The sequence below is a fragment of the Hylobates moloch genome, unplaced genomic scaffold (assembly GCF_009828535.3).
Source record: "Hylobates moloch isolate HMO894 unplaced genomic scaffold, HMol_V3 SCAFFOLD_9, whole genome shotgun sequence".
Classification (NCBI taxonomy): domain Eukaryota; kingdom Metazoa; phylum Chordata; class Mammalia; order Primates; family Hylobatidae; genus Hylobates; species Hylobates moloch.
The window spans coordinates 49,096,921-49,114,079 of record NW_026652284.1 but is presented as its reverse complement, the minus strand read 5'-3'; the positions used below and the strand labels follow the sequence as shown (position 1 = coordinate 49,114,079).

The 17,159-nt window shown below is 33.3% G+C and overlaps 1 protein-coding gene across 2 annotated transcripts in view; it reads left to right on the top strand.

Moving 5' to 3' along the window:
* The window catches only part of SNTG1 (syntrophin gamma 1), an 859,278-nt gene that overhangs the window by 586,019 nt on the left and 256,100 nt on the right, over positions 1-17,159 (top strand). For both annotated transcript variants that reach the window (XM_058444122.1, XM_032759812.2), the window contains exon 10: positions 10,962-11,064. In XM_058444122.1, the coding sequence (XP_058300105.1) occupies positions 10,962-11,064 (103 nt within the window). The remainder of the gene's footprint in view (positions 1-10,961; positions 11,065-17,159) is intronic.

Genomic DNA, 17,159 nt, shown 5'->3' with positions numbered 1-17,159 from the left:
GCGGTGTTTCATATTCTCTTCCTCTGTTACTTTGCTGAGAATGATGATGTCCAGCTTCATCCATGCCCCTGCAAAGGACATGAACTCATCCTTTTTTATGGCTGCATAAGTATTCTATGGTGTATATGTGCACGTTTTCTTTATCCAGTCTATCATTGATGGGCATTTGGATTGGTTCCAAGTCTTTGCTGTTGTAAACAGTGCCACAATAAACATATGTGTGCATGTGTCTTTATGTAGAATAATTTATAATCCTTTGGGTATATACCCAGTAATGGGATTGGTGGGTTAAATGGTATTTCTAGTTCTAGATCCTTGAGGAATCGCCACACTGTCTTCCACAATGGTTGAACTAATTTACCTTCCCACCAACAGTGTAAAGGCAAGCGTTCCCACTTCTCCACATCCTCTCCAGCATCTGTTGTTTCCTGAATTTTTTAGTGATTGCCATTGTAACTGGTGTAAGATGGTATCTCACTGTGATTTCAATTTGCATTTCTCTAATGACCAGTGATGATGAGCTTTTCTTCATATGTTTTTTGGCCACATAAATGCCTTCTTTTAAGAAGTGTCTGTTCCTGTTCTTTGTCCACTTTTTGATGGGGTTGTTTTTTTCTTGTAAATTTGTGTAAGTTCTTTGTAGATTCTGGATATTTGTCCTTTGTCAGATGGATTGCAAAAAATTTCTCCCATTCTGTAGGTTGCCTGTTCACGCTGATGATAGTTTCTTTGGCTGTGCAGAAGCTCTTCAGTTTAATGAGACATATTTGCCAATTTTGGCTTTTGTTGCCATTGCTTTTGGTGTTTTAGTCATGAAGTCTTTGCCCATGCCTATGTCCTGAATGGTATTGCCTAGGTTTTCTTCTAGAATTTTTATGGTTTTATGTCTTATGTTTAAGTCTTTAATCCATCTTCAGTTAATTTTTATATAAGGCTTAAGGAAGGGATTCAGTTTCAGTTTTCTGCATACTGGTACCAAAACAGATATATAGACCAATGGAACAGAACAGAGGCCTCAGAAGTAACACCACACATCTACAGCCATCTGATCTTTGACAAACCTGACAAAAACAAGCAATGGGGAAAGGATTCCCTATTTAATAAATGGTGTTGGGAAAATTGGCTAGCCACATGCAGAAAACAGAACTCTTAGGATAGTAGAATACACAGAAATACAAATGGGGATTTTGGAGCATGATGGTACAACCAATTCCAATTTTGTTGTAATTTTTAAAATTCTGGCACCTTCTAGGCATACGATCCTTTAGATGATATATTCTGTACAGAGGAAAAACCAGATCATCCAACCAAAAACAAATGAATGAATGCCTTACATATTCCTAAATGTACTTTTGAAGAGCTTTTGAGAGGCTGATTTCAAACCGTGTAAGAAACTAAGATGGAAATTGTGCAGACTTTTCTAGGACTTTTCTAATGTTTGTGATACTGTATTTAGGTTCTTTTTCCATTTTCTTTTAAGGAGTACATTTGGAAATTCAAAACAATTGGCAAACCTTCAATTAGTGTTTTAAATGCAGGGAATTCCTGTATTTTGGGCACCTTCCTAATACGCTTTATCATTTAGCACTTTGACTTGAGTGGTGTTGATTAAACGGTTGACCAGTAACTATGTTTTTATAAATCTACTGTACAAATTATACAGAGTTTAAGATTTAAGATACAGCTTCTAAGGTCAACGCTGTATATACGTGTATAATTTTTAGAAAAGATTTTGTATATGGAAATTTTCTATTTATATATATAATATTTTTACTTGTATATATTGAGAGCATTTAGTATACTTTTATATAAATAAAGACAGCTGGTAATTGCTAAAAAAATAAAAATAATAAAACCATGTCAACTACAGTCAGGTACCAAATAAAGATGACCATTATCTCCATTATTTTTCAACAATATTTTATGAGTTCCAGCAAATACAGGTAAATAAAAAAATTGAAATATCTTTTAGAAATATTAAAGAGAGCCCTAAGTTGGAGGGTTGTGGGGGACATGCCAGGGAATTTTTTTTTCTATTCCTACTTTTCTTAGAGTTTTCATTAGGAATTGCTGCTCAATTTGACCAAACATCCTTTCAGAATCTTTAATTGAAGGGAGAAACATGTAAATACACACACACACACACACACACACATACATATATATACACACACATATATATGTACACACACACATACAACTTGTTGAATAAATTAATTATATTCATAATAATTCATGGATATTTATTCAGGATTTCTCTTTTGAAATAAAGACCACTTGCTCATAGCAAAATTTCATTTCTCACTTGCTGAATTCCTTATGCTAATACTGTATTCAAAATACAGTATTGGCATATACATTTATATTAATAATTGTCTCGTTTATTTTAGTTATACTACTCAGTTTTATCACTCTGTTCCTGATGCTTTTTCAAAGTAGAACTTTTATCAGTTGTAAAATTTAAATTAACTTGCTTAATGGATCTTGAGCTACTCAGTTGACCACATAACAATTAAAAGAAAAAAGAAAGTGTTGCTAGAATCATTGAGGAAATCATCTTGGAATCACAACAAATGCTGAAATAGTGTTTCCATAGCCACGTGAACTAGCTAATAATGTATTTACTTCAATTAGTTTAACTCAGAATGATATGTCTCTTTATACACTTTTATTACATAGAATCTTGTTTTAATTGAGTCTTTGAAAACAATGAATTATTTTCAGTCATAGCCTTAAATATTAAGTCATTACCTTAAATAAGTACAATTTTATCAAATGTTTCAATATTCTTTTCTAACTAAGATAGGTGGCTCTTTTCTATATTGAAATTCAGTGATTTATTATTATTGTATTATGATTAGTTTCACTAAGATTTATTTTTATTAGAGCTGAGAGCTGAAACTGCATTCTTAATTGTAATAAATAATTATCAAAATCAGACATTATTGCATAATTATACACTATTTTAGGCTGAAATTTTAGGAATTGTGAAATTTTAGGAATTCTGAAATTTAAATTATTCATAGTTCTTTCTTTCATCATATAACCAGATGGACCTTCTTGTTGGGACTTTTCATTTTCAACGACATAAAATTTAGACTAGAAATGCCTATTGGAAGATTCCTATGTCATTTCTACATATTTATGAAGTATTTTTAAAAATTAAAATGCAGAAAAAAATAATAAAACGAATGAATGCATAAAATGCCTCCTCAGGAACATCACATTACCTTCCTTGAGCTATTATGTTGACGATAATCTGACTCCCCATCCCTAATGTGATGTATTTCTAGCTTTTCCAGCTCTGTCCTATATCCTGTGGTTGCAGCAACCAAGATGAGAGCTGATGTGTCTCAATCATGTCAAATTCTTTTTTTTTTTTTTTGAGTTATTTCCTCCACGTTCCCAATTATATTTGACTTCACATAGTTCATTAACCCACTACTTCCAAAAGTTATGTGATAAGGTTTTCTTAGATGCAGCTCTATACCCTACTTTCCAGCTGGGTGATTTCTGCTGCTACACTTGATTTACTTTCCAATCCAACTGTAACAGCTCTTGTGAATATTACAGACTCATTTCTTGCTCGAATGCTTCTCTCTTAAGAAGGCCTTATCTCCTGCCCATGGCTAGCAACTGCCATGACTCTGTGAGCAGTCTGCAGTTGTGAATGTATATACCTGCAGGAAACCACAGAAGGGCAGTATGCTCCCTCACCCTGCCACCAGAAGACTCCTCTGTAAGCCTGAATGTGCTAGTAGATACACAGTGGCAGGAGGACTCCCTAACCCCGGCATGAAAGCCTTTACATTACAGTTTCAACCAAAGTTTTCACACAGTAATACCTGTAAAAAGCCAAGTTCTTATTTTTCCTTTAGTTCATAAATGAGTGCATAAAAAAATTCATTTATTTGGTTTCCACATATAGTCAGTATTTTGGAGTGAACAGTAAAGCGTGTTATAGTTTCTGGATTAGCCTAGTTATTCTATCTGTAAAGTGACCTGTTTCAAAATCAACCCTCAAAGTCATGTTTAAGATCCTTTTCAGATAGGATCCAGAATAAGGAAATAATTTACTTATGTCAAGTGGGATGAGTCCAATATCTAAGTGACTGTTTTCCATCATTGTTACTAGCAGGCAGAAATACATCAATCTGACTCTCTTAAGATCAAAATCTTACTTGGTTTCCTGACATCATGTGAGGCCAGTAACTATGATCCTCACAAGCTAATCTTCCTGCCCTTGCTGTCTGTGAAGGGAGGTGTGTGCGTGTTTCCTGATGTGTGCTTAAAATATGCCTAGACAAAGCAGCAGTGCCCTCTTTTTATCAATTAAAAGCAAGCTCAGCTATGGGCATCCTTGGCTTTATATTGCAGAGCAGTGGCAGGTAGCTAAATTCCTCCTTAGAATCTCATAGAAGTTAGAATGGCCTCCAAGGGGAAACCAGAAAGGGCGAAGAACCAAAAAATGTTGTATGAACTTTTCTTCTTAATAGATGAATGGAACTTAAGAGCTTTCAGTTCATGAACTGAGTCATTAGATTTGTAGTGGTTTTAATATTAGATTAAATCCATAAATATCTATTTGAATATAATTTCTCTTTTCTATTCTTATTGATTGTCACCATTTATCAACCCTGTTGCTTGGGTACTCACCTATAGCAGTTTAGAGAATAACTGTGCTAATACTTTATCTGATTAAAATTCACAATATTTTATTTGAATTATAAAATGTGAATGAAAGTAAAAAGGACAACTGGATTTATTGGTTATTTCTTATTTGGCAGGAATAATTTGTTCATCATTATTCAAGATATAGAACCTATATTTTCCAAACTGACAGTATCAGGCTGATATAATATGCATTTAAAGCAAAGAAGAAAAACTGAAAAAAAAACCACACTATCTGAATCCTATTCCCTGAAAAGATTAATAATCCTGCATTAATGAAGAAATGTGTATTTGTCAAAGACTTAAAATTATGATTACACAGATACTCATAAGTGACCTTATATTTTAAAAACTCATTATCTCTTTAGGGTGAGATTTTATTATTGTTTAATGTTCTTATATTTTTCACTTATACTTGAAAAAAACTTTAAGATCGAAGCACAAATATAAAGCTTTAAAAGTAAAGCAACTGCCCATTGCCTATTTCATAGGCAACCATATTTAACCTATACATGTCATATTTTTCCCATATCTACACCCACATTTACATATTTACGTATTCCTATATTTATATACTTATTCAAAATTGATTTTCATACCATTATTTCTTTTTGTTTAATCCTAGATATTATCTATTGTACACTTAATATAGAATATGAGTACTTAGCTATTTTTTCCACTGCCCCATATATTTTAATTTATCAGAAATTCCCAATAGTCACATCATATTGATTATATCAATATTTAGAGGTTATAATATAATGTCAGTACAAATACATAAGCCAAGTTCATAAATTCATTCTAAGCCAAAAAAAGTAAAAGAAAAAACACTGGAAATTTCACTGAGATTGTCCTAAATCTATAGAAAAATAGGGCAGAATTGTTATCTTCACAGTACTGTGTCCAGCAATCCATGACATAGAATACCCACCAACACAATCAAGGTAATAAAATACTCATTTACCCTAAAAGTTTAATCTTGCCACTGTATAATCTGTCCTTCTGCCTCTTCTCTTCTCCCCATTCCCTGAACAACCACTAATCTGCTTTGTGGCACTATACATTTGTTTACATTTTCTACAATTTTATGTAAATGTAATCATTTAATAGATAGTATGTTTTCTGGCTTCTTTCACTAAATATAATTATTTTATATTTATTCACCTGGTATCATGTGCCCATCGCTCATTCCTTTTTTTTTCTTGTTATGTGGAGTCACATTCCATTATAAGGCTATATCTCAGTTTGTTTACCCATTTACCTTCTGATGGACATTTGAGTTTTCTAAATTTTCTGATTAAAAATACAGCTGCCATGTAAATTCATGAAAAGTATTTGTAAGGACATTTACTTTCATTTCTCTTGGATAAATTTCTAAAAATTAATTTACTGGATCATGTAGTATGGCATGTTTCAATTTTATGAAATTGCTAAATTATTTTCCAAAATCATTGTGAGATTTTCAATTTTTTTTCTTAGTCTCTGAGCATTCCAGTTCCTCCAAAACCTTACACACAGTTAGTATCTGAGGCATACATAATTTGGACATTTCAGAAGATTTATAGTGGTATCTCATTATAGTTTTAATTTACATTTCCCTAATTGCTATTATGTTAAGCATATTTTCATGCACTAATTTGCCATCAACATAAGTTCAAGAATATACCTGCCTAAGATTTTTTCTCATGTTTTATTTGGTCATTTGTATTATTATTGAGTTTTGAGTGTTCTAAAATATATTCCAAGTATATATTATTTATCAGAAAAAGATTTACAAATACTTTCTCAAAGTTTGTGACTCTCTTAAAAGCATATTGCATAGAAAAGAATGGTTCAATTTCGATTACTCCCAACTTAAGAATTTGTGTTTTTATGGGATGTACTTTTGGATTAATAATTACAAAAATAAATCCTGCCTTAATGCCACAACGGTTTTCTCCAAAGTTTACTTCTAGAAGTTTTATAAGCTTAGACTTTACATTCAGGTAATTGATTCACTCTGAGTTAGTATTAGTATGTCATGTAAGGTATAGATCAAATCTCCTTTTCTTTTCTAATGAGGATTTGAAATAGTCCCAGCACAATTTGTTAAAAAGATTTTACTTTCTCTACTCCATTGCAACATTGTTGAAAAATAGTTGTTTTTTTTTGTTTGTATTTATTTCTGGACATATATTATATTATTGCTATATTATATTAATTATATTACATCATATATTATTTTATTTTACTTTATCTTTTTGATAACACAATGTCTTGACGATTATAGTTTCTTTATAGCTCTTAAAATCAAAGGATGTTGGTTTAACAGCTTTGCTTTTATTTTCCAAAGGTGGTTTGGTTATCCTGGATTTTTTAAATTTCCACATGAATTTTAATAATAGTTTGTCGATTTTTATAAAAAAGTCTGCTGGTATACCCATTTGTCAATTAGGGTTGATAAATACTGAGTCTTGTGACACATATATTTAAATGTTTAAAAATTACTCACAGCAACGTTTTGTATACAGAGCTTTTACTACTTTTGTTAGATTGATACATAAATATTTCATGGTTTTGGAGATTTTATAATTTTTTAAAATGAGAAATTCTGATTGTTTTTAAAGAAATATAATTATTTTATATTTATCTTATTTCCTGAAACTCTGCTAAAAAAATTAGTTATGATTATTTCCAGGAGCTTTTTTTTTTTTTTGGTAGATTCTAGTGCACTTTTTGTAAGCCATCATGTCATCTGCAGATAGACACTTTTATTCCTTCTTTTCAAATATAGATACCTAATTTTTTTCTCTATATTGCTCTACCTAGTACCTTTATGGAAATGTTGACTAAAAGTAGACAGTGTGGACACTCTTTTATTTTTTCTAAACTTAGGTCATTAAGGCCTTTAGTCTTTTACCATTTAGTAATGATATTACCTGTAGGTTTTTTTTTATAGCTTCCCTAGGCCAGTTTGAGGAAGTTCCGTTCTACCATTACTTTGCTTAAAGTGTTCAACAGATATGAATTTTGAATATTGCCAAATGTTTTTTGATATTTCAACTTAGGTTTTTATGTGGTTAATTACACCAATTGATTTTCTAATGTTAAACCAACCTTGTATTCCTGGATTAAACTCCATTTGATCATTTTGTATTATCTGATTTGCACTGATCATGTTGTATTGTTTGCTTTGTTAAAATATTTAATAATGTTTACATAAGTCCTTTATCTGGCTCCTTTTGAAAGTTTTAAAAGTTTGTTCTTTTTTATCCTTAGTTTGCAAAATTTTAATTATGATGTGTCTTAGTGTAGATTTATTTGGCAGGATCCTTTTGAGGTTTGTTAAGCTTCTTAAATCTGTGGGCTCATGTCTGTCATCCAATTGGAGAAATTTCCAGACATTATATGTTTAAATACTCTTTCAGTCTCTCTTATTTCTCCTCTCCTCTGTGACTCATATGATATGCATTTTATACATTTTGTGACTATCCTTCAGGTTACTTTATTTTTTTTTTTTTGGTCTATATACTCTATTGTTCAGATAGGGTGAATTCTATTATTCTGTCTTCATCTTTGTTAATTCTACTCTCTCTCATTCCTACTTTGTTATTGAACTATTCCCAAGTGTTTTTAAAATTTATGAAAAAATATTTGTATAATATCTATTTGGATATTATAACATAACTTTTTTTACTGAGATTTTATAATTTTTCACTTGAATCAAAAAAACTTGTAATTTCTTTTGGCAACATTTTTGTTGATTGCTTCAAAATCCTTGTCAGAGAGTTCCAATATGTGATTTATCTCATGGGTATTAGTAGATTATTTCTTCCCTTTAAAATTGTGATTTTTCTGGTTCTCAATATGACATATAATTTTTACTATATCCTGGTCATTTTGTTTATTGTATTAAGTGATTCTGCCTCTTACTCGAGATTTCTTTTTTTAAGCAGAAATTTACTATTTAGCTCACGGGTTTGTGGTCCATGGTTCCATTTATGATATATGTTTTAGAGCCGTTTGGTGCTGCTTTGTTCTGACTGATTTATCTCATGTCACTGGGCACCCACTGTTCCCTGCTGGGATTGTTTGAAGGGATGGAAAAAGCTTTCCCTGGTCAGTGCTGATTATGGAGGGTTCCTCCCTGCTGTAGAGGAGGTAGGATAATGGGGACCTTGGAGCAGGTCTATCTTTGCTGGTACTCTCCAGCAGGATGGTGTCTCTAGGCAGGGGAGGATAGTCTCGGGACCTTGACAAATTGGCCTCTCTCACTGGGCACGTATGAGGAGGTACCCCTGCCAATGATCCTGGTTACACAGTGCCTCTGAGTGGGGCAGAGTATTCTCAGGCCCGGGGGGAGGCTAGCACTTCTGCTGGCTTCTCGTTGTCACCAGTCACTGATGTTTGTGGCCTTGCCTGTTATTAGTGGGGCCCCTTTACAATCCAGAGGAGGTATGAGCCTATCTAGCATGCTTTCTGTTTTTTTTTTTTTTTTTTATTTATTATACTTTAGGTTTTAGGGTACATGTGCACAATGTGCAGGTTTGTTACATATGTATCCATGTGCCATGTTGATTTCCTGCACCCATTAGCATGCTTTCTGTTTTAATGATGGGGCTGAGAAAGTGCCTGGCCTGTTTGGTGTTCCTCTGGTGGAGCAGGTAGGGTATTCAGCCTCTGTGCTGTCCAGTGCTGGCCTGAGACCCCTAATCAGATTTTCCTTCTCCTTCTGTCTTTCAGAGTTCTTATCTGGTTGTCTTTTGTATTTTCTTCAATGTTTACAGTTGTATTTCTTGGGGAGGAGCAGAGAGAGATAAGCCTGTGCCTTTTTTTTTTTTTTTTTCTTTTTTCACGGAGTTTCGCTCTTGCTGCCCAGGCTGGAGTGCAGAGGTGCGATCTCCGCTCTCTGCAACCTCTGCCTCCCCGGTTCAAATGATTCTCTTGCCTCAGCCTCCCGAGTAGCTGGGATTACAGACGCCTGCCACGAAGAACGGCTAATTTTTTTTTTTTTTTTTTTTTTGTATTTTTAGTAGAGACAGGGTTTCACCATTTTGGCTAGGCTGGTCTGGAACTCCAGACCTCAGATGATCCACCTGCTTCGGTCTCCCGAAGTGCTGGGATTACAAGCATGAGCCACCATGCCCAGCCGTCTGTGCCATCTTGTCAGGGCCAGAAGTCATTCTAAATTGGTTTTAAGTAGCCAATCCTTTAATGATTTGCGGTTGAACAATTTTTCTATGTATTTAACAAGATATATTTTCATGTTTATTAACGTTTTTTTCGCTAATTATTCTTGTCTCCTTATTTTACATGATAGTTTAAAATTATAAACATATTAATATCTTTTTCAGGTGTGTTTGCTATAAATAACTCTTCAGCTTCTTGTTCTTTTAATTTGTTTTAAATTTTAAAATTTTTACATGGCTTATATTTTTGGATATGATTTTTGGAGAAATTGAAATTATTTTAAGTGGAAGAACTAGACTTACTAATTCTATATTTTAAAAAATGTTGAGAGTTGTTGATAATAACAGACTTCAACATTATATTACAACTGATGGTGATTCATGCCTGTAATCCCAGCACTTTGGGAGGCCGAGGAGGGTGGATCATGAGGTCAGGAGATCGAGACCATCCTGGCTAACACGGTAAAACCCCGTCTCTACTAAAAAAAAAAAAAATACAACTGATGCTATTGATAATAACAGATTTGCAGGGAAAAGAAAAGAAAATACTAAGTAGACGATGTAATGCCTATTTATTTTTTGCAAGAGGATTAGAGTGATTTGGGTCAATTTGATTTAATCTGAATTAGTACTTGGGTCAATATTGGCAGAATCAGATTTTTATGCTTTTAGAATCATTTTCTCTTATATCTTAGCCTATTTTATGTTACATAACATATGCTACAAAGCTTATCCAATTTATTGGTGCAAAATAGGTGCTCAACGATTATTAATAATTTACCAATAAATACAGTGACCTGAACATTCTATCTGCCTTTCTGTGGAATTCTTGATTCCTCATATTGCCTGATATAGACCACAAACTCAGGAAGACCTCAGTAAGTATGAATGGAAGATTCATGTTGTGTATAAACAGGTGATCACAGAATGTGACAAGAGGATGAACACTGATGGCTCTTACTGCAGTGATAAATAATTAGCTCCCTCTATTGTTTATAAAATGTTTCTGACCACTAGGGAAAAAATGGAAGGTGGAAGAAACAACCAATAATTTCAAGGCTTTGCCATCAAACAAAATGACAAATGTAATGATAATTGTATTCTTTTTATTCTTTTTTTCAGGTTCAGGTTCTGCGGAATGCTGGAGAAGAAGTGACTCTAACAGTTTCATTTTTAAAAAGAGCACCTGCTTTCCTCAAACTCCCATTGAATGAAGATTGTGCATGTAAGCATTTATAAAGAATAGATAAAAGTGCTCACATCATTATAGTTACATAATTATTATTTTGACAATAATTGGTGATTTCTTCTTAAAGTTGAGATTTTTGCTTGACTGTAAACATTTTTATATTACAAAGTATTCTACTAACCATTATGAAAAGGGAACAGATGTTATTTTTCTTGAAGAATAGATTCACCACATTACAGTTTTTTCTAACCTACAATTGGAGAAGTATTATTTGTTTTAAAAATAAGCATATCAAATAGCATGTATGCATTATGCATGTCTATTAAATTTCATCAGAATATTTGGTGAATGTATTTTCTCTAACTAAAAATTAATACTAAACAAGAATATGTGCTTAAGTTATTCTGATGGGTGAGATGAAAAAAAGTGTTTGCCTTTGAGGGAATGTACTAATTTACATAGAACTACTTAAAAAGTTATTTGTCAATTTTATTTTCCTGTTCCATTTTCTAAAATGAAATGTATATTATGTAATACTTTTGCTGAAAAATTGAAGAATAATATATTTTTCACTGAGACATAATTTGTATGCAATAAAATGCAAAGATCTTGCACAGTCGGATCAGTTCTGAAAAGGCACACATTTGCTTAATCCACTTCTTACAATCATAAAACTGTTCCCAGTAAATAACAGCCCAGAAATGACTACTCACTTACACTCTCTTCTTCAAACATTATTTTGCCTCTTCTAGAACTTTACAGAATGGAATTATACTATATTTTTTATTCTGGCTTCTTTCATTATGAATAATTTCCTTCAGATTCACTTATTTCTTAGATTCACATATTTCTTAGTTTGTTCATTTATATTACTGTTTATTTTGCTGTTTATATTGCTGTTTATTATTCCATTGTATGAATGTACTACGTTTATTAGTGCATATTTCTGTTGAAGATACCAGCACTGTTCCCAGTATTTTGCTATAATAAGTAAAGCTGCTGGAAATGTTCTTTTATTTAACTTTTATTTTAAGTTCAGGGGTACAAGTGCAGGGTTGTTACATAGGTAAACTTGTGTCATGGGGGATCGTTGTACACAAACTAGTTATTAAAATTAGTATCCATTAGTTATTTATCCTGATCCTGTCCCTCCTCCTACCCTACATCCCACTGAAAGGCCACAGTGTGTGTGGTTCCCCTCTGCTTATATATGTATTCTCATCATATAGCTCTCACTTGCAAGTGAGAATGTGAAGTATTTGGTTTTCTGTTCCTGTGTTAGTTTGCTAAGGATAACGGCCTCCAGCCCCATCCATCCATGTCCCTGCCGTGGACGTGATCTCATTCTTTTTTATGGTGACATAGTATTCCATGGTGTATATGTACAAAATTTTTGTTATCCAGTCTATCACTGATAGGCGTTTAGGTTGATTCCATGTCTTTACTATTGTGAATAGTGCTGCAATGAACATACACATGCATGTGTCTTTATAATAGAATGATTTATGTGTTTTAGGTATATACCATTTGACCCAGCAATCCCATCACTGGAAGCTTCTTGTATAAGGCTTTTGGCAGTTTGGTAATTTTATTTTACTACAATAAGTACCTAAGAATTGAATTGCTGAGTGACTAGATAGATGTATAATTAACTTGTTAGTAAATTGTGAAATTTGGGGGGGTGCAGTGGCCCTTGCATGTAATCCCAGCATTTTGAGAGGCTGAGGCTGGCAGATCACATAAGCTCAGGAGTTCAAGACCAACTTGAACAACATGGCAAAATACTATCTGTACCAAAAATACAAGAAAAAAAAAACAAAACCCAAAATAGCCAGGCATGGTGGCATGCACCTGTGGTTCCAACTACTTAGGAGGCTGAGGTGGGAGGATGGCTTGAGCCTGGTAGGCTGAGGATGCAGTGAGCTGAGATCGTGCCACTGTACTCCAGCCTGGGTGACAGAGTGAGACCCCATCTCAAAAATAAATAAATTAATTAAAATAAATAAATTGTGAAATTTATTTCCAAAGTGAGTATATTGTTTATTTTGGTAAATAACACATAACATAAAATTTACCATCTTTACCATTTTAAGTGTTCAGAAGAGTAGTCTTAAGTCTATGTACATTATTGTGTAACATATCACCAGAAACTTTTGATATTGCAAAATGGAAATTCTACACCCTTTAAACAATTCCCTATTTTCCCCAGACTCACCCCCTGGCAAACACCATTGTATTTTATGTTTATAAGAATTTGACTAATTTAGACACTTTGTGCACTTGGAATAGTCCAGTATTTTCTTTTGCTGATTAGCTTATTTCGTTTATCATAATGTCCTTAAGACTCATCTGTGTTGTAGAACATGACAAAATTTCATTCCTATTTAAGATTGAATAACATTCTTTCGTATGCATATACCACATTTTCTTTTTTTTATTATTATACTTTAGGTTTTAGGGTACATGTGCACAATGTGCAGATTTGTTACATATGTATCCATGTGCCGTGTTGGTTTGCTGCACCCATTAACTCGTCATTTAGCATTAGGTATATCTCCTAATGCTGTCCCTCCCCCCTCCCCCCGACCCACAACAGTCCCCGGAGTGTGATGTTCCCCTTCCTGTGTCCATGAGTTCTCACTGTTCAATTCCCACCTATGAGTGAGAACATGCGCTGTTTGGTTTTTTGTCCTTGCAATAGTTTACTGAGAATGATGTTTTCCAGTTTCATCCATGTCCCTACAAAGGACATGAACTCATCATTTTTTATGGCTGCATAATATTCCATGGTGTATATGTGCCACATTTTCTTAATCCAGTCTATCATTGTTGGACATTTGGGTTGGTTCCAAGTCTTTGCTATTGTGAATAGTGCCTCAACAAACATACGTGTGCATGTGTCTTTATAGCAGCATGATTTATAGGGTATATACCCAGTAATGGGATGGCTGGGTCAAATGGTATTTCTAGTTCTAGATCCCTGAGGAATCGCCACACTGACTTCCACAATGGTTGAACTAGTTTACAGTCCCACCAACAGTGTAAAAGTGTTCCTATTTCTCCACATCCTCTCCAGCACCTGTTGTTTCCTGACTTTTTAATGATTGCCATTCTAACTGGTGTGAGAGCATATACAACATTTTCTTTATTCAACCCTCAAACAGTGAGCATTTAGGTTGGTTCCACATCTTTGTTATTGTGAATAATGCTGCAGTGAACATGAGTGTACAAATATTCACAACTCTGCTTTCAGTTATTTTGGATACATACTCAGAAGTGGGATTTCTGGATCATATGTTAATTCTATTTTTAATTTTTTGAAGAATGACCATACTGTTTTCCATAGTAGCTGCATCATTTTATGCTCTTAAGTAACAGAGGCAAAGCTTCCAATTCCTGCATATCCTCACCAGCACTTATTTTCTGGTTTTTTTTTTTTTTTTTTGCCTTTTTTTTTTTTGTTTTGATAGTGGCCATTCTAATGGCCGTCAGATGATAACTCACTGTGGTTTTGATCTGAATTTCCCTGATAATCAGTAATGTTGAGAGTCTTTTCACATATTTATTGGCCATTTGCATATTTTCTTTGAAGACATGTCTATTCAAGTCTACTATCCAGTTTTAAATCTGGTTATTTGTTTTGCTGTTGTTGAGTTGTTCTTCAGATAACTCTGGCTATTAACGTATTACCAGACGTATGCTTTGAAAATATTTTCTCCCATTTCAAAGGTTGCTGTTTCACTCTGTTGATCATTTTATTTATTTTACAAAATTTTTAATTCTTCTGTAGTCAAGTCTATTTTTGCTTCTAATGCCTGTGTTTTTGGTGTCATATTCAGAAAATAATTGCCAAATCCAATGTCATAAACATTTTTCTCTAAGTTTTCTGCTGGGATTTTTTACAGCTCAAATCTAATGTTTAGGTATTTAATTTGTTTTGAGTCCATTTTTATACATAGTATAAGGTAAGTGCCCAACATTCTTTTGCATGAGGATATCCAGTTTTCCCAATATAATTAATTGAAGAGAAGGCTATTCTTTCCCTATTGTATAACCTTAACATGTTTGTTTAAAATAATTTCATCACATATAGAGGGTTAACTTTGGGATTATTCTGTTCCATTGTTCTGCGTGTCTGCATTAATGCCAGTACCACATTGTTTTCATTACTGCAGCTTTGTAATATATCTTGAGTTCAGAAAGTGTAAAGCCACAGCACTGTTTTTCTTTCTCAAGAATTTTTGACTATTCAGAATTCGTTGAGGTTTCATATGAATTTTAGTATAGTTTTTCTATTTCTGCAAAATAATACCATTGAGATTTTGATAGGGATTGCAATGAACCTATAGATTGCATTGCTTAGCATGGACATTTTAACAATATTAATTCTTCCAATGTATCAGCATGGGATGTCTTTCCATGTATTTGTTTCATCTTTAATTTCTTAATGATATTTTGTAGTTTTCAGTGTAAAGACTTTTAACTTTTTGGGTTAGATTATTCCTAATTATTCTTTTTGATGCTATTATCAATAAAATTGTTTTCTTTTTTATTGTTAATGGATAGAAACAACTGAATTTTTATGTTGTCTATTCTGCAACTTCCTTAAACTTGTTTATTAGATCTAATATTTTTGTGTGTGTTTAAACTTTAAAGTTTTCTACATATAAGCTCATATTTGCAAACAAAGATAATTTTACTTCTTCATTTGAATTTGGGTGACTTTTATTTCTTAGTCTTGCCTAATTGCTTCTTGCTAGAACTTTTGGTTGTATGTTGAATAGAAGACTTGAGAGTGGGCATCCTTGCCTTATTCTTAAACTTAGAGGGAAAGCTTTCAGTTTTCCACCATTCAGTATGTTAGCTATGGGCTTTTTATATATGCATGACTTTTATTATGTTGAGGTAATTTCCTTCTATTCCTAGTTTGTAAAATGTATTATGTTTTAAATTGTGAAAATACTGAATTTGGCAAATCAACTGAGGTGACTATGTGGGATTTTTTTTTCTGCCTTTCTGTTATTGCGGTGTGTTAATTACATGGATAGATTTTTTTTCATGTTGAACTGTCCTTGCATTTCAAGAATAAGTCACACTTAATCATGGTGTATGATCTTTTAAATTTGTAGTTGAATTCAGCTTTTTAGTATCTTTTTGAGGATTTTTGCATTAATATTCATCAGGAATATTGGTTTGTAGTTTTATTTTTTGTAGTATCTTTGTTTGGTTTCGGTATCTGGGTAATGCTCACCTCAAGTTGGAAACTGCTTTCCCCTCATCAAATTTTTTTGAAAGAGTGTAAGAAGGATCAGTGCTAATTCCTCTTTAAATGCTTGGTAAAGTTCTACAGTAAAACCATCTGGTCATGGGCTCTTCGTTTTTTGTGAGGAATTTATTAATGATTCAATTTCCTTACTAGTTCTTGTCTGTCTGTATTTTTTGTTTCTTCATAATTGATTGTTGGTATGTCACCTATTTCTAGAAGGTTATCTATTTTTTCTAGATTACTCAGTTTGTTGGCACATAATTGTCCATATTACTCTTTAACAATCCTTCTGGTTTTTGTGATATCAGTTGTAATGTCTATTATTTCATTTCTTTTTTTTAATTATACTCTAAGTTTAGGGTACATGTGCACAATGTGCAGATTAGTTACATATGTATACATGTGCCATGTTGGTGTGCTGCACCCATTACCTCATTATTTAACATTAGGTATATCTCCTAATGCTATCCCTCTCCCCTCCCCACACCCCACAACAAGCCCTGGTGTGTGATGTTCCCCTTCCTGTGTCCATGTGTTCTCATTGTTCAATTCCCACCTATGAGTGAGAACAAGCAGTGTTTGGTTTTTTGTCCTTGTGATAGTTTGCTGAGAATGATGGTTCCCAGCTTCATCCATGTCCCTGCAAAGGACATAAACTCGTCATTTTTATGGCTGCATAGTATTCCATGGTGTATATGTGCCACATTTTCTTAATCCAGTCTATCATTGTTGGACATTTGGGTTGGTTCCAAGTCTTTGCTATTGTGAATAGTGCCACAATAAACATACATGTGCATGTGTCTTTATAGCAGCATGACTTATAGTCCTTTGGGTATATACCCAGAAATGGGATTACTGGGTAAAA